The 26,648-nt window shown below is 46.1% G+C and overlaps 1 protein-coding gene and 1 pseudogene across 1 annotated transcript; both read left to right on the plus strand.

The window, feature by feature from the left end:
• The first annotated feature begins 4,909 nt into the window (after positions 1 to 4,909).
• LOC143672616 (kelch-like protein 35) lies at positions 4,910 to 26,648 on the plus strand. Its single transcript, XM_077147225.1, is given in 9 exon segments — positions 4,910 to 5,391; positions 5,394 to 5,804; positions 5,807 to 5,819; positions 6,460 to 6,715; positions 7,383 to 7,424; positions 23,154 to 23,168; positions 23,782 to 23,970; positions 25,412 to 25,600; positions 26,460 to 26,648. Coding segments are annotated over 9 exon segments (1,764 nt in total). The 5' UTR covers positions 4,910 to 4,931.
• Positions 19,843 to 22,993, plus strand: LOC143672599 (protein CLEC16A pseudogene; annotated as a pseudogene).

The raw sequence follows: 26,648 nt of genomic DNA on the forward strand, positions 1-26,648 counted from the left end.
AACACAGACTCTGCCCCCACATTAACCTCAAGGGCTGTTCCTTCAGGGAACTCTGAGGGGTCCCCCCAACTCCACCACCTCCCTTTCTGCTTTTGCACATCTCAAGTGCTTTCTCTCCTGGGGCAGAAGTCAGCTCCCACTTCTCCATGGACACAAGGGAGTCAGTGGAACCCAGAACTCCTGGGTCCAGGGTGGTGGGCAATGCCCTGCCCCAAATACCCCAACAGGCTTTGCTCGTGCTTCTGGCAGACCAACCCAGGATAGTGCATTTGACTTTATGCCAGCCCAGCCCCTCCCTGTCCGGTCAGCCCCCTGAGCACATTGGCCAGAATGTTCGAGGTTCCTGGCCACACTTGGGAACTTGTTACCCTGGAATCTTCAGGAGGGTGGGAGCGGAGTGGGGCTGGGGGGGGCTGGGAGTTTTTTTTTTTTTAATTTTTTTTTATTTTATTATTTTTTGTTTGTTTGTTTGTTTGTTTGTTTTTTACATGGGCTGGGGCCGGGAATCGAACCGGGGTCCTCCGGCACAGCAGGCAAGCATTCTTGCCCACTGAGCCACCGCGGCCCGCCCCAGGCTGGGAGTTTTGAGGGGACCAGCTGGTCCCATTCCCCAATCCTGGGTTCGTCAGCTGCCACCCTCACCCAAACAATGGAGGTCGGTGAGCCAGGGCTGCCGCCATCCTCATCCAAACCTGCCGCCCATGATCAATTTGGGTTCCTCTCCCTTAACCTGAGGGGTTACTGAAGCCCCCCGCCATCCTGATCCTCCCCAGCCCCTCCCCTTTGTGGGACAGCCTCATACCCTACCTCACAGGGAGCTGGGAGAAAGGTCTCCTCCACTTCCTGCCACCACCTGCAAACCCTGTGGCACCTCACTCCTTCCTCCCTCCCCTTGGGCCCTTCAGAGAAGGTGAGGCCTCCTTCAGGTTGAGCCTGCTTCCCCCTCCTCCAGGGTCCCTCCCTCAATCCTCTGCCCCTCCTTCCCAAGTATAGATATAAAGGTGCCCAAATCACACATATCCTTTAACAAGCAGCAAAACATAATGTCCTTTTATGGGGGGATGGGTACTCCATGCCCTGCAGCACGGTCCACAGAAGAGTCTCTGGCCAGTCCTCGGCCTGCACACACTCAGCCAGCATCACCGTAACCTGTGTCCCAGAGCCTTCCATGGATTGCCGGCATGGGGGCCTCAGTGAGGGTCACATCGCAATATGCTTTCATTCTCAAACCCTCTCCCGATGTGACAGCAACCCACTAGTCAGGCAAAACAGGAATTGCAATTCCTGAGAGCCAGGGGACAAGGACTACACAGCAGGCCACTGGGGCACCCGGGCTCTTGCCAAGGCATCCACCTCCCAGGTGTGCCGCCCCTTCCACACAAGCAAACCCCTCAGCTGCCCCATGAAAGCCAGGCTCGGGGGCCGTTAGTAGCTGCAGCAAATGATCCAGAGGCAGCCCATGGAACTGCCTTTTTCTAGTATTGTTCTCTTCACCCCAGGCAGGCCTGCCCAGGGCCACCAGGCCCCCAGGGTGCACTGCTAAGTGGGCAGTGGGACCAGCTGGGCGCGAGCCTTACCACAGATGCAGAGCCACGCACTGTGCACACACACGGACAAAAGACAGGCCTCTGCCATCCACAGAAATGAACACACATAGAGACAGACACAAAGAGACAGGGACACACAAGACATAAGCAGACAAAGTGTGATAATTATACAATCGTGCGCTGTGAAGCAGGAACACAGAGCACAGTGTCACACAGCAGCAGAAAGAGGGAAACTGAGGTCTATGCACTGCGGCAGTCACATTCCAAGTCACCTCGGCAGTCACACAGTCGCGCATCCCCATCCATCCCAGGGCTACGCAGTTCCTGCCTTCCATGCACTCCCCCTCCACCTCCCCACTCCCCCAGATACCTGGGAACACCTGCATCACAAACACAAGCTTTCCCCTCCTGTGCCCCAGGTAGGCACCCACCCCCACCCTCCCTCAGAGGCCTGTGCTTCATGCAAGGGCACAGCCAGCCCCAAGCCACTGTCAAGCCCAGATACAACTCCACGCTTACTCCCGCCCCTCCCTCCCCCCACCCCACACTCCTGTCCTTCTCCATCCTAAGGCTGGTCCAAGAGGGAAACAAAAGCCCAGCATTCCCCTCCTCTCTCTCCCACTTGCCTCTCCCCTCCCCTCCCCCCTGGCATCCAGCCCCTTTGTCCTACTGCAGCTGAGTCCGAGCAGCAGGAGCACTGGAGCCGGGTCGCCAGGGGCGAGGGTGCAGGCACTGGCCGGAGTGGCCTGGGCTCCTCACAGCTGCTGCAGAGCACCTAGGAGAGGGCGTGGCCAGGTATGCACCAGGTAACTCCGGGGCGGGGCTCAGGGCCTCTCCAGCTGAGCGGTGGTGGCAAGTGTGTTTGGGGTGGGGGGGATGAAAAAAAAAGAGGATAGCACGTGCAAATCAACTTTTTAGGGGCTGGGTTCCTTGGTTGTGTCAGAACCCTCGGCTTTAGGTGCCTTTCCCTTCTTAGAGTCTCGGCCCAGATGGGAGAATGCCTGAGCGAGCCCAGCTGGGAATCCCTACCTTCCATGTTCCAAATGGGTGTACCTGGGCCCCCAGACTGAGAATCCTTGGGATGAAAACTGGGGGGCCACAGCACCCAGAGTGGCAGACAGCAGCAGAATGAGTAAGTTCTGTACTTCTCAGGGACAGGTCTCCCCTTTCCTAAGGCAGCCCCTTTTGCCATGGGACTTCTCCCTGCAGAGGAAACCTGCCCCCTTAGATCTCAGCTCAGAGGGTGGCTGTTTTCTCCGCCAGCCGAGGACAGTCAGAATGGGGGCGGCATGCCCTAGGGACCTGTCTCACCTCCCTCTTCTGGTCCTGGGTTGTTCCCCAGATGCTCCCATCCTGGCAAGGGTGGCAGAGTGCTGGAGCCTGCAGCCAGGTGGGTTAACAGCCCAAGCAAAGTAGTTAACTTCCCCAGGGCCCTGCCCACTGGGAAGCTCATCTCCCTGTGATGCTGAGACAGGAGACCATGTGAAAGCTGAGCTGACACTGGGCAGGGTCACGTCAGCCCTCCAGGGCAGAGTGGTCTGCAGAGGGGGCAGAGAAGGTGGGACCAGCGGGATGGAGGGAGAGGCTCACTCCCCAGAGTAAGCTGCCACAGAAAGGAGTGAGCTTGCTGTCACTGGAGGTGTGCAAGCAGAGGCTCTACGTTCATAACCAGCATGTTAAACCTTTCAGCTTGTAGAGTGCTTTCCCAAACACCTCTCCTCTAATCCTTCAGAAGCAGACTTCTGAAAGGGAAGTTCCCTCTGTGTGCTTGTTTCCTCATGACAAACAAAAATCTGTCTTAAAAATGTGGTCAGGGATGTTGTGAGGGTCAAGTGAAATTCTGTATATAAAAGCAACTGGCATACTTGGTGTTTTCCCTTTCTCTTGAGGAAAAACAATCAAAAGGGAACATTTACTGAGTTTGCTTTATGTACCCAGAACTTTTCATATATTCCATTTTATAGTCACAATAACCCCCTGAGATAGGCAATACGATCCCCATTTTATAGGTGAAGAAACTGAAGCTAATGCAAAGGGACTTGCTGCAGGTCACACAGTGAATCACTGGTAGAAGCAGGATTAGAGGCTAGCTCTGTCCTTAGAGCCCAGTTCTTTCACTTCCCCACAGTACCTCCTTCAGATGACCAAGAGGTTGTCTCACTAGAGAGACAACCTCCTTCTGGGTCTGGGCACAGGCTGTTTTCTCTGCTAGAGACAATTTTCTTCCACTCCCTTCCCTTCACCTACCTAATTCTACCCATCTTTCTCTACTCAGTATAAAGGTACCTTCCCTGGGGACCCTTCCCTCACCCCTAACTGGGTTTAGTGCCCCTTTTATGAACTCCCTAATGCTTTGTACTTTCCCCATGGGAGCCCTGTCAAGTTGTCAGCTCCAGGAAGGCAGGGTCTGACTGTTTTGTTTACTGCCTGGCACAGAGAAGGCCCACAATAAGTATTTGCTAAATACATTTCCTTGACCTTAAATGGGTATTAATGGAGCATCTGCTACAGGCCGGATCCTGCACTGTCCAGGAGGAAGGGGAGCTATTAACTAGAGTGGTCACAGAAGACCTCTCCAAAAGGTGAAGATTTCCAATTGCTCCTCCAGATCCACTTCCCACCTCCCTTACTTTCTGCTTTGTGCCCAGGGGAAGCTGACCCTCATCAATGGGCTCCCCTCCTCTCTAGATTCCCTAGGGCTTGGCCAATGGGAAGCACCAGCAGGAAATCACTAGACACAGAGTGGAGTGATGAGAGGGAGGTAGAGTTATGATGCCCTCCCTCTGAATCTCTGTGGGATGAACGGAATTCCTTGACCAAAGGCTCCTTTCAGTTGTCCTTCCCTGTATAGTTATTTTGTCCAGGTCCTAGTAACCTCCCTGCCCTAGCCCCTTCAGTATCTGGAGCAGTGAAGGCTCTCTGCTGTTGCTAGTCACGTGGTACTGCTCTATTCCCTTTCAGAGGCCCTAAACATTAACTACATCTTTGTAAATCATTCCATTATTAGACTCTCCTCAAATTACTGTATTTGAGAGCTGCCATCTGTGTCTTGTGATACCGACAGGAAAAACTTAGCAAGTTTTAAGAAAGGAAAGGGTTGTATGGCCGAAGTGCGCAAGAGAGAGAACGATACAGCCCACAAAGCAGGGGCTAACACGAAATAGGCAGGGGCTAACACGAAATAGGCAGGGGCTAGATCAACGTAGCCATGTGGACGGGTGGATGGAAAGATTAGTTGAATGAATGAATGAAAGCACACATGTATACGTGCATGCATTCAAGAATGAGAAAACAAGTTAAAGAAGGAACGAAAGAACGGGATGTGCTGTGAGCCACACCCAGCGAGGTGAATTTCCCGACGCTATCTGAACTCTATTCGGCAGGATGCTGGAGGACCCCGAGCCCGAAGAGTTGGAGCCAGACTCCGAGGCACCGTGCGCGGGAACGTGCCACGCACAGCGTGTCCTGCAGACCCTCAGTGCATACCGGCGAAACGGCGCTCTCACCGACGTGGTGCTGTGCGCAGGCGGCCGCGACTCCTCCTGCCACCGCGCCGCGCTCAGCGCTGGCAGCGCCTACTTCCGCAGTCTGTTTGCGGCCGCGCGACCGGAGCGCAGCCCAGCCATGGTGCCCGTAGCACCGGAGAGGCCGGACGCCGGACCAGGCTCAGGGCCCGCGGGGGCGGCGGCGGCCGCAGCGCTGGCGGTGGTGCTCGACGACGTGTACGGCGCGGGCGTGTGGCTGCGCGCGGAGGACGAGGCGGCCGCGGTGCTGGCACTGGCCGAGCGGCTGGGCGTGGCGGGCCTGCGCGAGGCCTGCGTGCGCTTCCTCGAGGGCCGCCTGCGCCCGCCAATAGCCTCGCGTTGCGCCGCGGAGCGGCCGCTTTCTCGCTCTCCTCTCTGGCGGAGCGGTGCAGCCGTGTGCTGCGCCAGGCCTTCTCCGAGGTGGCACAGCACCCCGACTTCCTGGAGTTGCCGCCTGACGAGGTGGCAGCGCTGCTGGCCGACCCGGCGCTGGGAGTGGCGCGGAAGGAGGCGGTGTTCGAGGCGGCCATGCGCTGGGTGCGCCACGACGCGCCGGCACGCCGCGGGCAGCTGCGGCGGCTGCTGGAGCATGTGTGCTTGCCGCTGCTGGCGCCAGCCTACTTCCTGGAGAAGGTGGAGGCTGACGAGCTGCTGCAGGGCTGTGGCGAGTGCCGCCCGCTGCTGTTCAAGGCCCGCGCCTGCTTCATCCTGGGCCGTGAGGCCGGTGCGCTGCGGCCCGGCCGCGGAGGTACAGCCCGCTACCGCTTGCCTCCTGCCGTCTGTTATTCCCACGTTTTCCACCCATTCACTCCTTCATCATCCCTCATCTAGTCACTTAATTGTGCCTCTTGAATGATTTGTGAATGAATTAGATAGGAAACCAGTGGCCAACAGGTTTGGAAATGATGGGGTCAGAAGTCTGAGGAGTCAGTAAGAGGGAAGAGCACTTCACTGGAAGGGGGAGTGGCTCGGTTCAATGAAAGTAGATGGATTTAAGAGATAGATATTGGAGGAGGGGGCAACAGAATTAACCTTGAATCTCAGTTCTCTCACTTACTGACTGCATGACTTTGGGCAAGCCAGAGTCTATGACCCTCAATTTCCCCTTGTGTAAAAGGAATAAAAAGGAATAAGCCCTACCTACTAGCACTATCACAAGGATGAAAGAAACGATTTTTCTAAGTTGGAGTAAGGGCTCTGTAAAAATTCTTTTCCTGTAACTTAGAGGTCAGTAGGAAAAAGATTAGGCACCCTCTTCCCATCAGTAGCCAGAGAGAAGCAGAAGGCACGGAAGGGCAGCAGAATCCTACAGCATGGTCAGTGAAAAGGTGGGAAGGGGCCGCAACTTGGGTATGTATCAGTGGGCATTGGGCTTATCCCCACTCCAGATTCATGGACTTAGCTGAAGTGATCGTGGTCATCGGCGACTGTGACCGCAAGGGACTCCTGAAGCTGCCCTTCGCCGATGCCTACCACCCAGGAAGCCGACGCTGGACCTCGCTGCCCAGTTTGCCCAGCTACACGTGCTTAGAGTTTGCAGGTTGTGCCCTCCGCAATGATATCTACGTCTCTGGTGAGGGCGGGGCTGCAGCAGGAGCCCCAGGGCATTGGTTCACCGCCACCGCACTTCTTTCCACACTCATTGTTCTTTCCTCCAGCTGGAAGGCAGGATTACAACTGTAAATTTCTTGACACAGTGTTTTTTAAAGTTATTGGCTAAAGTGTTTTATCCCTGGTGATATCTCTGAGATACAATCCCCGGTGTGGCTGCGTCCTTTATTCAGCTATGTCAGCTTCAATTCATATTAACTTTAATCACTTCATTTTCTCTAGCCCACTCTATGCTGGATATTATGCTAAGTGGCTTGCATTCATCCTCTCATTTAATAACCCCTACAACCCTAATTAAGTATGGATTTTTTGTCCCCCTTCTACAGATGAGAAAATAGGCTCAATGAGGTTAAGAATTTCTCCCTTTCTCAAAAATGGTAAAGCTAGGATAGGAAAGCAGATCTGTTTGATGCCAACAAACTATGCACTCCCAAAGTTTCAGGTCAGGGAGACAGAGACAGATAAATAAAACATAGTCTTTGCCTAATTTAGGGAGTCAGGTGGAGAGACTCAATTTGACCATCAGGAAGATGTGAACTCTCAAGAGTCCCCAACTGACCTGGAAGCATAGGAAAGGATCAGTTAAATCCCACTCAAGGAATCTGGCCCACCTTCATGGAAAGGGTAACTTGTCAGATAATACCTGAAGGGAAGTCACAGGGAACAACAGAGGCAAAAGCATGTAGTCACAAACATGCAGAAAGGTTCCTGGCACTCAGGGGCTTGGAAGCACAGGCTGAGTGTATCTGGGAGAGATGGTGAAGCTTGTGCAGTTGAAGCAGGGAGATGAGCTGGAGAGGCCCCAGAGACCATCTAGGCTACATATTACCATTGGACAGCCTACCCAATGTCACCAGTGGTCTCTGAATGACTATGCAAGGCCTCTGCTTGGTGCCATTGACAATACACAGAGTCAGGGGCTACAGATTTTGGTTTCTGGCTGAGAGATGTAGACAGGGATTGTTCCTGGGAAGGCTGCTTCTGAGAGGCGAGTCCCTTGTTCAGGAACCAAAGAGCAGCCAGACACAGGGAGAAGGAGTCCACATTTTTCAATTGCAAAAAATAATAGGAAACATTTGGTGAGTTTAAAAAGAAATGACAAACAACAACAACAAAAGAAATGATAAAACAAAATAAATAGCTGCAATACGTCAAAGTCCAAAAATAAATAAGGGAGATTACAAAGATATCAAATAAAACAATAAAAATAGTCTATGTGTTGTTTATTTATGGATTACAAAAACAATCAAAATTGAATGTTATAAATACTAAGTTATTTTACAGCCTTTGAATCTTATCTCACATATATAAGTACAAAATTGAAAGTTGCACAAATATTTTACCCATTAATATCAAATTTCTCTAATTGTGAAAGTAACTGTGGGACAATTAATAGGTTTAACACGCAATACTTTATCATACTATGGGATACAATAAAAGGTTATAAGTATATTCCAAAATAATATATATATGATATATACATTCTGGAAAAATATGTTTATTCTGGAATAAACTTCCTTAGTACACTTCTATAAAATTTCAACAAAAGAAAATACAGTATAGATTAATTAACAGAAACAAACTAAAAATATAAATATACTAAGAAGTCAGTAAGCCCTTTACACTCTTTGGAAGTGTAAAACAGAACCTCAGTTCAAGTGCTGTGAACCGTGAGGGACTGGCTGATGCAGAGGTGAGTCAAACAAGAGCATCACCTTGGACTTCTGAGCCCTCAGTGCTGTCCCCTCCTCCCTGACTGGGGTCCTGATGATGCAGGGCTTGCCCTGAACCTCTCCAGCCTCCCTGGGCTGCATGTGGAAAAATGGGGACCAAAGGACCCCTTGGGAAAAGGTGGATTTTATGCTCTCTTTCCCGCAATTTTTGCCAGTTCTGCTCATTTTCCTGTCTTAGCTCAATGAGCTTTCTTTCTGCAGCCAGAGCTGCCAGGCAATTTTCTAGAGAATCTCTTTCATGGCCCCTCATCCATCTCTGATAGTAAGAAGCTGTACTCTCCATTTCCTTCTCCAGCTCTTCAGCCATCCTTCCGTAAGTGCCAGCTTGCTGCTCTAGATATCGTATGCTTTCATACACCTTAGTAATTTCGTTCTCCATACCCAAGCAGACGCTTTCTGCTGGACTGATTTCTGGTAAAGTTGATGAAATTCAGGAAAGATTCACAGTGTGTGCTGAAGCTTTTTGATCGTGTTTTCTAACTGTTCGTTATTTTGCTGTAGAAGCCGTTGCTCATTTTCTAGATGTTTAATTCGACTTGTAAGTTCTTCATTGATGTGATTTTGCTTATGAAATCTTTAGGCATCCTCTGCTGTTCCTTTTCCAGTCTGTCTAAAGCCGTACTGGAACGTACACAATCACTGAGTTTTGTCAAATCCACTTTTGTCTGACACCGCAGGCCTCCATTCATTGAGCTACTCTTTTCGTCTAATTCCAAGCTGACAGCATCTTTGTAAACTTCTCTAGAGACGGCAGGCTCACTGATCACTTTGAGGAGATTTTGACTCAGAGATTTTAACTGGTTGTCTTGATCCCTGACAACCTGTTCTCTCTGTATGCTGGAATGTTGAAGATTTTTTTCTTATTTCTTTACTTCCTTAATGCTTTCATACCATACAGCATCTTCTATGGCATGCAGGTTTCGGGTGCCCTGAAGGTGGGCATTTTCATCCAAATTCTTAAGGATTTCTTCCTGGCATCCTTCTCTGTTCTGCTGAGATGATGTTACTATGTCCTTGGCAGCAGTCTCATTCCATAGGGGGTATTTGAATGTCCCATAGAGTGACTGTTTCTGTCCCTGACAATGAGCCTGAATCACTCTGCTGAAAGAAAATCTTGGGGCCTCACATATCAGTATGTTTTCAAAAATTTTGACTAAATCTTCACTTGGCAAGAGGAACCAGTTTGTATCCTTGTGAAGTGTTGCCAGACACCTGGTCTCTAACATTGGAGGAGAGGTCTCCTCTGCAGTTCAGCTGAGGTCTTCACACAATTTGGAAATCTGTCCCATCTGCTAAATGAATTCATGATATTTTTCACGTTGAGATGAAATTTGCTTGGCTAGTGCTTTTGCCTTTTATCCATGTCGGAGGACTTTTATTTTAAGAGCAATCAAATTGGCACATATGAACATTTGCAAGGAAATTTCACATAAAACCATAAAAGCATTGGATAGTTTCATTAGCACTAGCTGAAAAGACAGTTTTGTGGCACTAAGTAGGAGCTTCATGGTCTCAACGGACCCTCAGATCTGCCTCTGGCTAGTAGCTACTCGTATGTAACTGCCAGCTTGGAACACTGAAAGTGTTCTATCTCAAACAAAAACAAAGTGTTTGACAATAAGGAGAGACCATCAGTGTGTCAATTAGGAGGGAGACAGGTTTTACAAATGAGTGATCATTAACTTTTCCCTGGTCACAAATCTGCATTATTTTCATAATGTATACAGATGAAAATGGAACACATTGATCATAGCAAGAACAGATGAGTCCATTAGTTGTCACTTTAAGCCCATGTATCCCCTCATACAACCTAGGAGTTCCTTGACATGCCCATGCCATCCCCATTCTCCACACTTGACACTCAGGGTGTGATGTGGTGGTATAATAGGTGGCACTCTGCCACGGAGCATTCACACACACTTGCCCCCAAAATGAGCCTTTTTACTCAGCAGATGTAACATTTTTACCTACAACTTCCAAGTCTAAGCTTTTCTTCAAAGGAGCCCATATCCCCCTACACTGGGGACAGTCATACTTGTTTTCCTGCTCTTGGTATTTGTTTTTGTTTGTAAGCTTGTTTTGTTTATGAATGAATAGGAAACATGAACCTTAGCAAGAAGTAAATTCACTTTCCTATACCAATTTAAAAACACAGGGAATCAGTGAGAACTGGCAATGCCTTCACATTTCATGGATTTCCATTGAGCCATTTTGTCTCCATTCATCCAAATATCCTGTATGGGGATGGTTGTCCTTCAGATCTAACCAGATATCCCAAAGCGTTCCATCAAGGGCCTATCATTTGCAGCATGATGACATGCCTACCACGGTGATTGGGAAAGTTCTCTGTATCAAAAGTCATGTTCGGATACAGTCCTCAGTTCAAAAGCCTTTTTCTCTTAATAGCATTTAATCAAACTTTACTCTTCTATTTTCTCATTCTGTCTCAGTCCCCCAAACCCTGGTCTACCACATGAAATTTTGCCAAGAGTGATGACCATTCACATAAATTTTACATGAAGAGGAACATCAAGAATCAGCACCACAGGCTCTTCGAAGTGCCCTAACATTCACCAAAGATCAGACCATATTTCTGTGTATAGATTTGTAGGATCTAAGTCAGACCAGGCACAGAGAGGCCTGGGCAGCAGCTGAGTAATAGATGGACAAATATCTGTGGAAGTTTCATATCCTTACTGATTATAACTCCTTTTTTTAATTTGAAACTTTTAAAATGCTATATTTCTTAATGTAACTTTAACGTTTTTTATGTTAGAATTTTTTTTTGATAGTGAGCAAGACTTCTTGACAGAATTATATACACAGAAAATGGTGCCAACATTTAGGGATTAAAAAAACATAACTTTTGTGATTGGATATGGGTTGCTGCACTGTATCATAATACCTAATATATGGAGAATAATTTAACAAAGGACTAACTAAATTTCAGAACGTTTTCTGTAGGTCTTTTTGTTCAGTCTATATTTTCTCATAAAGCTAAGAAAGAAAATTGAACATCATTTTTTTGGCATACATTTATGAAATGCCAGGAATAATAACAATATTCCTTTCCTGATCCATGCATAACAGGTTATTTGTTGAGTTTCTTCATCAGCCCTCAGTAGAAATGCTGTCAAGTTTTATGCTTTCCTGATCAATAATTTTACAGTATCTAATTGCTAACCAACCACTGATTCAGTGGTTGAAAGTATGATAGGCCTCATTTTTTTTGAGCCTCAGTTTTCATGAAGAACACCAGTTATTGAATACATACTAGATTTATAAGAAGTAGTAATTTCCCTCCCTCCAGGAAAATTAAGTTGCAAAAGGAAAATAAAAAGAAATCTGGCTAAATTTCTGAACAATGTTTGACTCATCCCTTCCAAGAAAATTCAATGTAAAAATTTGGAAAACAATACACTTGACTGTGGTGAAGAGATAGCAGTCAGGGATGTAAAATATATTTGGAAACAAGTCTAATCCTTTAGCAATCACAGTCTTAATTACTGGAAAAATAAATTAGGCTTTTGTACCGAGAGAAAGGATATTATAAAGATGGATTTCTCTGCTATTCCAAACATATATACATGATACATATATCAAAACAAGAAAGAATTGAATTCAAAGCAAAATTCATTTTTTGTACTTTTACAATTTTTAGCATTTAGCTAAAAATCAGAGAATGATGCAGAAATGGTGTCTTAGTTTGCAAGCTGCTGGAATGCAATATACGAGAAATTGAATGACTTTTGAAAAGGGAATCTTATCAGACAGAAGTTCACAGTTGTAAGGAAGTGAAAGTGTCAAAACTAAGGCATCCAGTTAAGGACACCTTACTTCAAGGAAGGCGGATGGGTCAGGAACAGCTCTGTCAGCTGGAAAGTCACGTCACTGGCATCTGCTGGTCCCCTGCTCCTGGGCTCAGCTGCTTTCAGCCTCTGTTCCTGTGTGGGTTCCTCACTCTCACTCTGCTTCTCCAGGACTGGCTTTCATCTCTTGGCCTCCCTTGGCTCCCTCTAGGTTCTGGCTGGTTGAACATCTCATGGTGACGTCTGCTAAGCTCCAGGGCTCTCCAAACGTCTGTGTCTCTGTTCTCCACATGTCGGCATCTGTGTCAGCTCTGCTCTGAAGTTTCTGTTGGGTCTGTCATTTCTGACTCCAAACCATTTCCTATTTCACAGCAAATATGTAAGACCCACTTTGAATGGGCCGAGATATTTCTCCATCTAGTCAAAATGCCACACCCAGAACTGAGCATGAAACAATTACATGGGGATAGTATTATCAAAAGCTTCTATATTCAATACTGAATCAGGTTTAAAAGCAAAGGCTATTTTATTCCCGCTACCTGCCCATGTAAAAAAAAAAAGCAATGCCTCTTCCCACAAATTTGGATCAGGATTAAAACAGGCTTTCCTTAGTGTATGGTCTCACTGATATGAACTGACATTAGTGAATAAACTTGGAATATTTTGTTGATAACAGAGCCCATCAGGAGATAGAAATTGGGTAAGATACTGCATAATTGTAGTTGAAGGGATACAGGTTGTGCAACAGGATTGAATATAAAAACTCAGAAATGGACAGCACAATACTACCTAACTGTAATACAATTATGTTTAAACACTAAATGAAGCTGCATATGAGAATGATAGAGGTAGGAGGGCTGGGGGCATAAATGAAATCAGAAAGAAATACAGACGTTAAAGATTGAGATGGTATAATCTAGGAATGCCTAGATTGTATAATAATAGTGATGAAATGTATAAAGTTTGAAAATGTTTGTGCATGAGGAAGAACAAAGGAATGTCATTACTGCAGGGTGCTGAAAATAGATGGCAATTAATATTTTAAAATTTCACCTTATGTGTGAGACTAAAGCAAAAAAGGTTTATTTGGTACAAAATTTATATTTTGACTAGGGCATTTCCTAATATAACTTATGAAGATAGCTTGATTGAACACCATAAGTAATTGGAATCTTGGGTAGGACATGAGATTTGTTAGTTTTTCCAGAGTGATGCCCCAATGAATCCCAGAGTGATTCGATCAGTGAGTGGAAAAGTATTTGCAAAGTCCCCATCAGGGACTGGTGAGAATGGGGAGAAATTTAACTTCTCCAAGTTGAATTCTTGATATTCTGAGAAGCAGTGTGGACAACCAAAGCTATAGGCTGAGCTCCCAGTCTTTGGGTTTGTTCATATGAAACCTAACCTCATAAAGGATAGGTCAAGTCTACTTAAAATTTAGGCCTAAGTGTCACCCCCAAGAGACTTTTTTCTTGCCCAGATGTGGCCTCTCTATCCAGCCAATACAACAAGCAAACTCACCACTCTTCCCCTGTCTACATGGGACATGACTCCCAGGGGTGCGGACCTTCCTGGGAATGTGGGACAGAAATCCTAGAATGAGCTGAGACTCAGCATCAAGGGATTGAGAAAAACCCTAGAATGGGCTGAGACTCAGCATCAAGGGATTGATAAAACCTGCTCAACCAAAAGGGGGAAGAGAGAAATGAGAGAAAGTGTCAATGGCTGAGAGATTCCAAACAGAGTTGAAAGGTTATCCTGGAGGTTATTCTTATGCATTAAGTAGATATCAGCTTGTTATTCAAGATGTAATGGAGAGGCTGGAGTATGGCATGCAAAATTTTATTTCTTTGTTTGTTATATTTTTCTGTTATCTTTTTATTTCTTTTTCTGAATTGGTGCTAATATTCTGGGAAATGATCACGATGATGAATATGCAACTATGTGATGATATTGTGAATTGCTGAGTGTATGTGTTGGGAATGTTTGTGTTTCTTGTAATTTTTTTTAATTAATAAAAAATTAAAAAAAACAGTAATGGGCAGGCTGCCTGTGCCACCCCAGGGGAAAACAAAAGTTGGAAAATACCTTATACCCCAGTCCAGTGCACTGAATTAGCAGCTGTAATTCAAGTATTGCAGAATTTTCCACAATCTCTTAATATTATTTCTGATTCTGAATATGTCTGCCAAACAGTTACTCACATTGAGACAGCTTCTTTGTTTGAAGGAAATGAATTATCCCGAAAGTTTTTACATTTATAAACAGTCAGATGTCGAATTAAACCCCTATTTATCATGCATATAAGAGCTCATACTAATCTTAAAGGTCTTTGTCATTACAAAATCAGCAAGCAGATACTCTTGTGGGGGTAATTCAAGATTCCATGATATTTCACAGATTGTCTCATATTAACAGCAAAAGGCTGTGAAAGAAATTTCTGTCTTTATCTAAACAATAAGCTCAGGACATTGTTTGGACTTGTCCAACAGGTGGACCTTTAAATGCACTCCCATTTGCATCAGGGGTTCATCCTTTGAGGTCAAAAGCAAATAAATTATAGCAAATGGATGTTACTCATATCTCATAGTTTAGTAAAATGCAATATGTACATGTTATCATAGACACATTTCTCATTTCATCTGGACTACCGCACAACCTGGAGAACGTTTCTGCCATGTTATTCTGTTCGATCACATTTACTTAATGCTTTCGCTGTTATGGGATGCCCCCAGTCTATAAAAATGAACAATGGTTCTGCTTATACAGGGAATCAGTTTCATAAATTCTGTACTACTTTTCATGTTACTCATATCACAGGAATTCTACATAATCCCTCTGGGCAAGGAATTATTGAACGAGCAAACCAGACGCTAAAGTCTATGCTCTTGAAACAAAGAGGGGGAGATGATGATCAGGAGGATGGTGATGTGAAAATAAGTACACCTAAAGGTCAGTTAGCAAAAGCACTGTTTACTTTAAATTTTTAAAACATTTATGATAATTCATCACACTCTCCTGCAGAATAACATTTTAGTAATTTGGAAAAGAAAAATCATACAACCCAAACAGAACTGCAGCTGCAGCTGATCTATTGGAAAGATGTTAAAGATGAGTTATGGAAACCAGGCATGATAAAGGTGTTGGGTAGGGGATTTGCTCTTGTCATTGCAGATGACAGAACCTCGGTTTGGATTCCCTCAAAGAGAATAAAACCCAGACATGTCAACCCTGATGAAAATAACTAAATGAATAATGTACATTATAGGACATATAACTCTAATTGCTGAAGGACAGGGACATAATTATACTTATTGGGTTTATATTCCTAACCCACCTCTGCTTCAGGCCCTAACATGCAGATCCAACTTTACCAAAATATCTGAATACTAGTTTAGGATTCCCAGGTCCAGTAGATTCAAGTCTTCCAAAACTACTTAAGGAAGAAAAAAATGGTATAAAATTTGGCTCTTCCATTTTTAGAAAGACCCATATACGTAAGTAATGAATTACTGTGTATGACAATAAATAATTTAACTACATGGTTTAAGATCAAGAGTGATTCTTATAATTACCTATATGTATATCCTTCTTTTAACTCTATGGAATCAAATGATACTTGCCTATTAGCTGGGAAATAAAGTTGGAATGGATGGCAGTTATGTCATATGATCTGAGCAGTTATCATAATTAATGATTCCTATGGAATTGTAAGAGATGCAGCCTGTGTAGGGCCTCCCATCTCTAACTTGGAGATAACTGAGACTATATGAACAGGCAAGCTAAATCAGAGTTTAATACATAGAGGACGATTTGTGCCAAATCCATGGGATGATAAATATAACATTGGTCAGAGAAATTTATAGAAAATTTTCCTAGGACTGGGACCAATTTTTTTTTTACATGGGCAGGCACCAGGAATCGAACCTGGGTCCTCTGGCATGGCAGGCAAGCATTCTTACCTGCTGAGCCACCGTGGCCCGCCCTGGGACCAATTTTTATAGCAAATTCTAGTAACCATAACTTCTCTTTAAATAGCAGCCATAAACACTGTATGCAAATATGTACTAGAGATCCATATGTGCTTGTTAAAGGTCATATGCATATAAGAAATCAAATTTTAATTTTGAGAATTGTTCTCTATTCACTTGTCTCCAAGCATTTATGTTGCAGGAAAATCAGACAATTGTAGCAGCAAGGAGAAGAAGAGGTATGTGACTGCTGGTGCAGATGTCAATATCTTTGCAATCCTCTCCAGAAAGAAGCACAAATCCTGATCCATTTGGCAAAAGAATATCTTAAAAGGACTAAGAGACTAATTGGACTCATTATTGCAGCTGTCATTGGAATAATTGGAATTATCACTGTGGCTGCAGTTGCTGGAACTGCATTGTATCAAATTATACAGACACAGCATTATGCTAGAGAATGGCATAAAAATGCCAGTGAACTGTGGCATGGTCTATCTCATGCTGATGAGCAAATTAATAATAAACTAAATGATATAGAGACAGCACTGGTTCATATTGGAGATCAAATGTATAATTTAAATTTTGTAGGAAGTTTAAAATGTGACTGGAATGAGAGCAATTTTTGTATTACCCCTTTAAGATAATAATCAATCTGAAATAGAATGGGAAAAGGTAAAGAGGCATCTTTTGGGGCATTTGGATAGTTTAATTCTTGATATCTTAGAATTACAAAAAAAGGGTATTAGAAAAATTCACATATAGCCTACAGAGATGATGTTATACAATCACCCAAAAGCTACCTTAATTCTATTTACTGGTGGAAATCACATCATTTTTTGACTACTATAGGCTTAGATTTGGTGCTGTTAATATTCTTTCTCTTCCTCCTCAGCTGTGTTAAACAACAAATGTTCAAAGTCAGAGAGCTTCAATGGTAGCCTTCAGAGCTTAAGGGCAAACTAAGACAGGCACAGTCACCTCAGCAAAGCTGCACTAACAGTGTGAGTCTGGCAAAAGCCCTTGGCTCCTTCCTGAATCAAAGTCAGAGAGCTTGACTGGTAGCCAATGACAGGTAAGACTCTTCCTTCAGAGCTTGAGGGCAACCTAAGACAGGCACAGTCACCTCAGCCAATAAAATAAAAAGGGGAAAATGTAGGAGCAAGGATTAAAACAAGACCCACAGAATTTGTGGGAGGCAGCTGGCATCAGGGTGGTGGAGGCCTTAAACTATGGAGATTGTTATGTAGAACAGTCTGGGAGGAAGAGAATGTTTACCCCAAATGGTTATGTTAAGTACGAAGAAAGAGAACACTGAAAAATAAGCACTCTGTTTCCTGTGGAAATGCATGCATGCCTTTTGTCACCCTGCAGTTTATAGGCTGGATCTGGTTAAGAATCAAGTCGTCTGTTGTCTATTATCGCTGATCTTCAGACCCCCTGATCCCATCTCTTTCTCATCATTCCTTAATATCCTTCGAGCTCCATTCCATAGGAAGCAACAGTCTTATTCTTAGCATCCATCTGTGGATGGATACACTGAACCAAACATCCAATCTACTAAGTCAAGTAGCAGACAAGATATCCCTCAGTGTAGAAACTCATCAGCCACAGATGAACAGCCTCACATTGGAAATTATCACTCACAGAAAACAATAGGGAAGGGAAATTTTGCCAAGGTGAAATTGGCAAGACATGCTCTAGCTGGTAGAAAGGAAAGTTTTCATGATGCCTTTTAATATTTCCTTAGATCTCTCCAGAGTCTTGTTAAAAAGCTTGCTTATATGTTGGAGAATCAGTGACAGTTGCAGGATGGTAAACACTGGCATATGTGTAAGTGGTGCATATCTGATGGCATAAAAGCTGACCTCAACATCTAGGAAACAGTCATCCTTGTATATTAGGATCTCTTAGAAATTAGTTGTGCTGCACAAAAGCCATCCTTAGGCTTCTACCTTTCATGTGATTTCTGAAGAACATTTCTGATTACTATTGCTAATGAACCCTAGGAACAGGGCTAGGAGAAGTTCTTAATAATTTTTGCTCAAGATAAATTGGGTGTAAATATGCAGAGTCATCTACTAGTTTATATTCATTTAGAGACCATGCTGAACAAATGTTATAGAGGTGTTTTTCTTAGCTAATAAGAGAATTTGACTTCTAAAATCCCATGTTTTAAATTAAGTGCTTTTATATAGTAAAAATTTTTATTTGCATATATGTGTATTACATATATATTTTTGTGTTGGGTCAAAGGTTTTATTTAAATAAACATCTAACATTCTAAATTACATAATGTGTACTGGATCTAAGATGTTATTTTTTAAAACCTCAATAATAAAATGTTTTTAAAATAGGTTTTCTCTTTACTGTATCCCAAATATTGCCATATCCCTCCCTGTTCATTCTGACCCTGGAGTGTTCAGATACCGGCTACACTAGGCAGAAACTGAAGAGGACATTGAAATCTGTTTTGTCGGTCTGCTGTAAGTGAGCTTGGGTGTCTAATCTCTCTACTCATGGAACCATTTTATTCATATAATGATTACCTTACTGCAAGTTTATAAGCCACCCCCCCAGTTAATTGTTGTTTGTCAGATTTATAACTAAAATATTGAGATTCAAGGTGATTTTTGCTTTAAAATGAGAAATTTGGATGAAATTACAAAGGCTTAGTATTATTGATTTAGGATCAAATATGTTAAATATTTTGGTCAATAGAGTACATTTCAAGTCTGCCAGATTAGCAAATTTACCACCCAATTGTAGAATACCAAATATGTCTAAATTATATCTAGTTAGGAATGAAACAAGTATTTTCTTCATATGTGTTAATTCACCAAAATATATATTCTTAAATATGCTTTGATTCTCTTTTTTAGGTTGCTGTCAAAATAACAGACAAAGCTAAGCTCATTCCTACCAGTCTACAATAGGTATTTAACTGTTTTAATAATAAATAGTTAGAATATGAGTTTATTATTAATATATGATATTCTGTAAACTCAGTTATCCTAATTTTCCTACTAGGTACAGTACTACATTTCACCAATTATATAAGAAAATACATATGATACATAATTTTATCAAGCAGTTGTTTGAACAATACTACTCAAATGCATGCACCATGTGAAAGGAATTTGTCACTTTTAATTGAGTAGAATAAAATTTCATATCCAATATTTTGAAGTAGTCAGGATTTTGCTTGGTAGAAAATCTGGTTGAAGTAATATTGTCCATAGATATGTTTCTTTTATTGCTTCCCTTACTGGTCTGCTTAAGAAGCAGTCTTTTAACTAACTTGCAATAAAAGATACAAACATTTTTTTCAAGGGGTGGAAACATGGAACAGGGAGAGAAAAGGAAGCGGTGAAAACTTGGATTGCCCGGGTAAACCAATGCTGTTTTATGTTGCTTCAGTAATTACTTATGGGAAAATTTTATCAAATGCACATTTTAGCACTTTGAAAATGAAGCAGATATTTTAATGTTTATAACATACATGCTAAATTTGTACTTGGTGAGAAAATATGCGTTATGATTTTTATCAGAATATAGTGGTATCATAGTCACATGCGTAATTGTGACATGCATAACTTTGGATTTGTGAACAGTCCTGTCTTGAGAAACTCTTAGAATGATGTTTTTAACATGCCTGCCGTGATCGGTTCCGTGTCTTGACCGAAAACAGCGCGGTCACAGAACAGAAGTGCAACCAACTAGTGGAGACCATCCGCTCCATCACCGAGATCTTGATCTGGGGAGACCAGAATGACAGCTCTGTATTCGACTTCTTCCTCCAGGAGAACATGTTTGTTTTCTTCCTGCGCCTCCTGCGGCAGAGATCGGGGCGCCGCGTGTGCGCTCAACTGCTGCAGACCCTAAACCTCCTGTTTGAGAACATCAGTCGTGAGACCTCACTCTACTAGCTGCTCTCCAATAACTGTGTCAATTCCATCATTGTGCATAAGTTTGACTTTTCCGACGAGGATATTATGGCATATTATATCTCATTCCTGAAAACACTGTCTCTAAAGCTAAACAACCACACTGTCCATTTCTTTTACAATGAGCACACGAATGACTTTTCCCTGTATACAGAAGCCATCAAATTTTTTAGTCACCCTGAAAGCATGGTTAGAATTGCTGTAAGAGCCATAACTTTGAACATCTACAAAGTGGATAACCAGGCCATGCTGCACTATATCAGAGATGAAACTGCTGCTCCTTCCTTCTCCAGTTTGCTCTGGTTCCTTGGGAGACGTGTGATCAAACTTGATAGCTGTGTGCAGACGGGTGAGGAGCACGGGAACCCTGGGAGATGGAGCAGCCTGTTGGCTGAGCACTTGGACCACCTGCACTATCTCAACGACATCCTCATCAACTGTGAGTTCCTCAGTGATGTGCTCACCGACCACCTGCTTACCAGGCTGTTCCTCCCCCTCTACGTGTACTCACTGCAGAATCAGGACAAGGAAGGAGAGCGACCAAAAATTAGCCTGCCAGTTTCCCTCTATCTTCTGTAGCAGGTCTTCCTCACCATACATCATGCACCACTGGTGTGCTCGCTAGCCGAGGACATTTTGAATGGCGATCTGCCTGAGATGTCTGCCAAGCCTGAGCAAGATGTCCAGAGAACTTCTGCCAAGCCCAGCAGTCGGTGCTTTGTTAAACCCACCGAGTCACTAGAATGGTCCCTTGAGACAAACAAGCACAAGGGCAAGAGGCAGGTGCAAAAGAGACCCAATGACAAAAACGTTGGGGAGGAGGAAGATGAGGAGAAAGGGCCCACCGAGGATGCTCAAGACGACACCGAGAAGGCTGAAGAGAGAGAGGCAGTGATCATGCAGCGCAGGCTGTCAGAGTTGGCCGCCAGCACCTCCGAGCAGGAGCAGAGCACCACGGATGAGGAGGAGAGTGCTGCTGCCTCGGGCTGCGGGAGTGTGCAGTGGAGCAGACCCTTCCTGGATATGGTGTGTCAGGCCCTGGACAGCCCAGATGATGATTACCATGCCCTCTTCGTGCTTTGCTGCCTCTATGCCATTTCTCAGAATAAAGGCATGGATCCTGAAAAACTAGAGCGAATCCAGCTCCCAGTACCAAACGCAGACCAGAAGATCCCCTACAACCACCTACTGGCCGAGAGACTCATCAGGATAATGGACAGTGCTGCTCAGCCAGACGGGAAGATCCGGCTGGCAATGCTGGAGCTGAGCTGCCTGCTCCTAAAGCAGCAAGTCCTGACCAGCACCGGCTGCATCATCAAGGACGTACACCTGGCCTGCTTGGAGAGCGCGAGAGAAGAAAGTGTTCACCTTGTGAGGCATTTTTATGAGCGAGGAGAAATTTCTTTAGACATGCTGGAAGATGAGTACAGGAGCATGACTGTGCAGCCCATGAGCGTGGAGCACCTCATGACAGATGCCTCCTGCTGCCTCCAGCGGGCACGCCACCGACAGGCATTGACTTTGTGAAGCGCTTGCCCTGCGGTGACGTGGAGAAGACCCGACGGGCCATCCGGGTGTTCTTCATGCTCAGGTCCCTGTCGCTGCAGCTGCGAGGCGAGCCTGAGACTCAGTTGTCAATGACACGGGAGGAGGAACTCATCAAAGCTGACGACGTCCTGGATCTGAACAGCAGCAAGTGGATCACCTGCGCAGTGGTCACCAAGGATGGCGGCATGGTCCAGCGGCTCCTAGCTGTGGACATTTACCAGATGAGTTTGGTGGAGCCCGATGTGTCCAGGCTTGGTTGGGGCGTGGTCAGGTTTGCAGGCCTCCTACAGGACGTGCAGGTGACGGGTGTAGACGATGACAGCCGCGCCCTGAATGTCACCATCCACACACCCGCATCCAGTCCCCCGCCAAGCCCTTCCCCATCCGCCAGGCCACCTTTGTCTTCTCAAACCACACCCGCTGCATCACTGCCAAGCTTCACCTGGCTATGGGCCGCATCCAGGCCAGGCGAGTGAAGATGCAGAGAATAGCTGCCCTCCGGTGGACCTCCCCGCCCAGCTGACACCTGAAGTCCTACAGGACGTGCAGGTGACTGGTGTAGAGGATGACAGCCGGCTCCTCTGCCTCCACCCAGCACATGCCCTTCCGCTTCTATGACCAGTGCTGCCAGGGCAGCAGTGACCCCATGGTGCAGCGCGCCGTCTTCACATCCGTGGGCAAGGTGCCAGGTTTTGCCTTGGCCCCGTGTCTGAACCAGCACAGCTCACTGCCCCATCCTCTCCTTCACTGACATCTGCCAGCGGGAGCACCAACCACTGTGACTCAGGATGCTCCAGCTCAGCTTCCAGCCCTTCCACAGCCCAGAGCCTGCCAGATGACCCCACAGCGCCAGACCAGTCTCAGCCTGACCTTCCCAACAAGTCGGTGATCATCCATGAGACGGAAGCCTGTGCCCAGGCCAGCAAGACCCTAGGAGGAAGCACCAATGTGGACACAGCCAACCTGTCTCCCAGCCTCATCCCCCCAGCAGCCCACCATCTCCCTGCTCTACGAGGACACTACCGCCATGCTGAGCGTGGAGTCGCTGACCCCTGTCCCTCCCATGGACCCCTACAGCCTCCGCGCCCTCACTGGCATCCCCCTACCTCCCACAGCAGCCGCAGCTGGCACGGCGGCCCCAGAAAGGGGGGCTGTGCCTCCGAGCACTGACCAGCAGCCCCCCCTCTCTGCATGCATCGCTGACAGGGACCCCAGCAGAGTCCGCTCAGCAGACACATTGGGAGCAACTGCAGTTCCCAGTGGCCCCGAAGATCCATCTCAGCCACCTGTCAGCGTGCACCCCTGAAATGGAAGAAGCCTATTTTCCATTTGAATGCCTTTCACTTGGCACCTCTCATGAGCAGGCTGGGACCAGCGGAGACGCCCCAGCAAACCCAGACAACCCTCCTGGCCCCTTGGGGATGGTGTTGGGATCTTCACCTCACAGCCTGACAGCCTCCCAGTAGGTTGTGCATGGGCAGGTAGGGATGCACTGTGGCTGCTGCCCTGAGGCCTAAGGTGCAAAGCAAATATGCACATCCAAGGGGAAGGCCCTCTAAGACCTCCTACTTTGTAAGAAGGGATCAGAGGCCCCAAATAAGAAAGGAACTTGCCCAAGGACACATAATGCTAATTATAGAAATAACAGCAGTTTCTGAAATAGTGCAGCCTAGTGGTCAAGGGTGTGGGCTCTGGGACCCAAAAGCTGAAGTCTGAATTTTGGCTCTTCCACTTAAAAAAAAATCCCACCATCCCCCTTGCTAATTATTTTTGTAAGCTACATCCTGATTTCAGAGAATCGATTAAGTCAGGAGGTAAACAATAAATTATTAGCTATTATTATTAGACCCCACTTGATGCTGGTATTTTACAGGGCTAATCTGCATTCATTACCCATCTCCTGACCGGTTACACCAGAGGAAACTGCTCAGGGAGGTTCAGTAACTTTTGGAGGTCGTATGGGAGGTGGCAGCACTGGGTTGGCCCCCGGGTCTGTGTGGGCCCTCACTGGAGTGCAGATACAGCCCACAGCTGTGGAGCCTGGACCCAAATGGCCCTTGACTGCAGGCACCCCGCCACTGTGCTCACTCGTAGTTGTATGCGGTGGGAGGCTTTGATGGCCTGCAGCGCCTGTGCAGTGTGGAGCGCTACGACCCTTTCTCCAACACCTGGGCTGCCTCGGCGTCCCTCCCGGAGGCCATGAGCTCAGCCGCAGTGGCGCTAGGCACGGGCCAGCTCTACGTGATCGGGGATGTGGGCCAGGACGGTGTCAACACCGACAAGGTGGGTGCAGGCCCCAGGGCGCCGGGAATTCCCAGGGGCAGAGAGGACCCTGAAGGCTGCCAGAAACTGGCCGGGCCTAGTGTAGGCCAGGCGCCGATTTGGGTACTGTCGTGTTCTCGTCCATTTTCTCCCTTAATCCTGTCGTCCTCATGTTTCAGGCGTGGAATTGAATTCCGAGAGGACCCCCAAGGTCACACAGTGAGTCAGCAGCACAGCTGGACTAGAGTGCTTGTGCTGCTGCCATATGGGTTTCACAGATTGTAAAGATTAACTGAGGGGAGGGGAGGGGAGGGTAGGGTGGGATTAGTTAAAATGGTTTTCCTCCATTCAAAAAACAATATGCTCAGTATTGAAAACTTAAAGTAGTAAAAGGAAAACCACCCATCATCTCACCACCTAAAGAGTAACTGCTATTAATACTTGGTCCATTGCCTTTCAATCTTCTGAATCAACTTTTGCTTTTCCATTTTAGTTTTATATATTTATGCTCTTACAGATAGTAAAACTTTGCATTCTTTTTATTCTTCACATTTAAGTATGAGCATTTTCCACATATTGAGAAACTCCTCACACCACCATTTCAGTTTCTATGTTTAAATTAATCCTTGTCATGACAGTTTCCTCCTGCCCCTTGTCACTTCAAAGCATTGTGGTCCTGGAATCTGAATCTTGCCCAGAGCCCTTACCTCTCCTTACTCCTTAACTCTATCTATTCCTTCAGCAAACCGTGTTGGCAGGTAGTATGAGGCCTGTCCCATTAACACGGTCCCCCACAGCCGTGATTTGCTGTGTGTTCTGAGGGTCTCCAAGGACACAGTTGAGGAAACAGGGAGTGAAGGTGAGCCAGCCTCATACTGAGGTGCAGTAGGAACCCTTGGAAGTTGTGAAGGGCAGTGTGAACATCTGCAGCTGGGAGGCCTGTGGACAGTTATAGGAATGTAGGGAAATCTAGCTGAAGGCTGGTCATGACCTCAAAGCACTGGGAAGAGAGGAAGGTTGACATTCTATGAAACCAGGAATCAGTCTCCATGACCTGCTCAGAGAACCCTCTATAGCACTGGTCAGACGGTACCTCCATCCCCTGAGATGCACACATCTCCAAGCTTGGCATAAGGTGCTCAGATGATTAATCTTATATGAAGCAGACTGTTCTCCATGAAAGGAGATGGAGAACCAGAGGAGGTGTTAAGGAGGCAGTGGCATTGAGCTGGACCTTGAAAAGAGGCTTTCAACAAAGGAGTCCAGGGGCTGGGGACAGAAAGTGGGATTAGACTGAGAGTGCTGGCAGACAGGAATGGTGGGTCAGTCTCCTCTACCCTCCGAGATGCTGGCTCAGGCCTTGTAGACATCAACGAATGTGTTCAATGAATTCCCCCCATAGAGGTGTAGGCACAGGGCAGGTTGGGGGATGAGACTTGACCACTGTCCTCCCACCCCTCAGGTGCAGTGCTTTGACCCCAAGGAGGACCGGTGGAGCCTGCGGTCACCAGCACCCTTTTCACAGCGGTGTCTCGAGGCTGTCTCCTTCGAGGATACCATCTATGTGGTAGGGGGCCTTATGAAAAAAATCTTCACCTACAAACCTGGCACAGATATCTGGGGAGAGGCAGCTGTCCTCCCCAGCCCTGTGGTAAGTAGAGGCTCCTCGGTACCATCCCTGGCACCGGTTCCCACACTCCTAGGGTGCCTGAATCTTGGAGGCAGTGAGTCTTGTGACTGGCTCCATGCTGGGTGGTTTTACACAGTTCTCTAGTTCTGTCCTCACAATGATAGCCAACCAGATAACACATTTGTTCACATTCATAGGTGAGGTGAGGCCCAGGTCTAAGGTCTATGCAAAGGCAGAGCCTAGTTCCAAATGTAGCTTTATGTATGGGGTTTGGGCTAAATGACCCTGTGATCTCTCCTCACCCTAAAGGCTACCCGCTGGTAACCCTCTGTAGGGAGTTGGGGAAGGAACTCTCAGAGTTCCCCTGTCCTTGTGATGTCAGAGAGGGGAGGCCCAGGCCCCCTTGGCAGCCCTCCACCCCTTCTATCCCCTTCTCCTGAAATTCCAAAAAGCCTATTTAGAAATGTGGTTGGATTGGCAGTCCCTTTCAATTCTAACCTTTGGTGATCCTAGGAGCCTGAGATCCTGAGATGGTGGAGGTTGTTATTGTTACTAGAGTGTTTACTGTGTACCTGGCACTATGTAAAATGCTTTACATGCTTAACCCCATTAACTGCCAAGGAAATGCTATGGATTATTCTTCTCATTTTTCAGATGGGGAAACTGAGGCCCAGAGAGGCTAAGTGACTTTCTAAAGCCATTCACTTAGTAAGAGGTTAAAGCCAGACCTTGACCTCAGATCTGTCCAATTTCTTGCCTCCCTGACAATCCAGATTGGATATTCTGTGGGTCAAGTTTCTATTATCTGGCCATGGCCAACTAGGGACAGGGAGTCCCAGGCTAGACCTCACAATTGACTGTCTTTCTGTTGTTCATCCAGGAGAGCTGTGGCATGACTTTGTGTGATGGGAAGGTCCACATCCTTGGCAGGAGGGATGATTGTGGGGAAAGCACTGATAGTGTTTTCATCTTCGACCCCAGCAGTAGACAGCTGGAGACCCAGGAATCTTGGCAGTGCTGTACCAGCTCTCATGGCTGCGTCACCATTGTCCAGAGCCTGGGGAGGTGA

This window comes from Tamandua tetradactyla, chromosome Y, assembly GCF_023851605.1.
Source record: "Tamandua tetradactyla isolate mTamTet1 chromosome Y, mTamTet1.pri, whole genome shotgun sequence".
Taxonomy (NCBI): domain Eukaryota; kingdom Metazoa; phylum Chordata; class Mammalia; order Pilosa; family Myrmecophagidae; genus Tamandua; species Tamandua tetradactyla.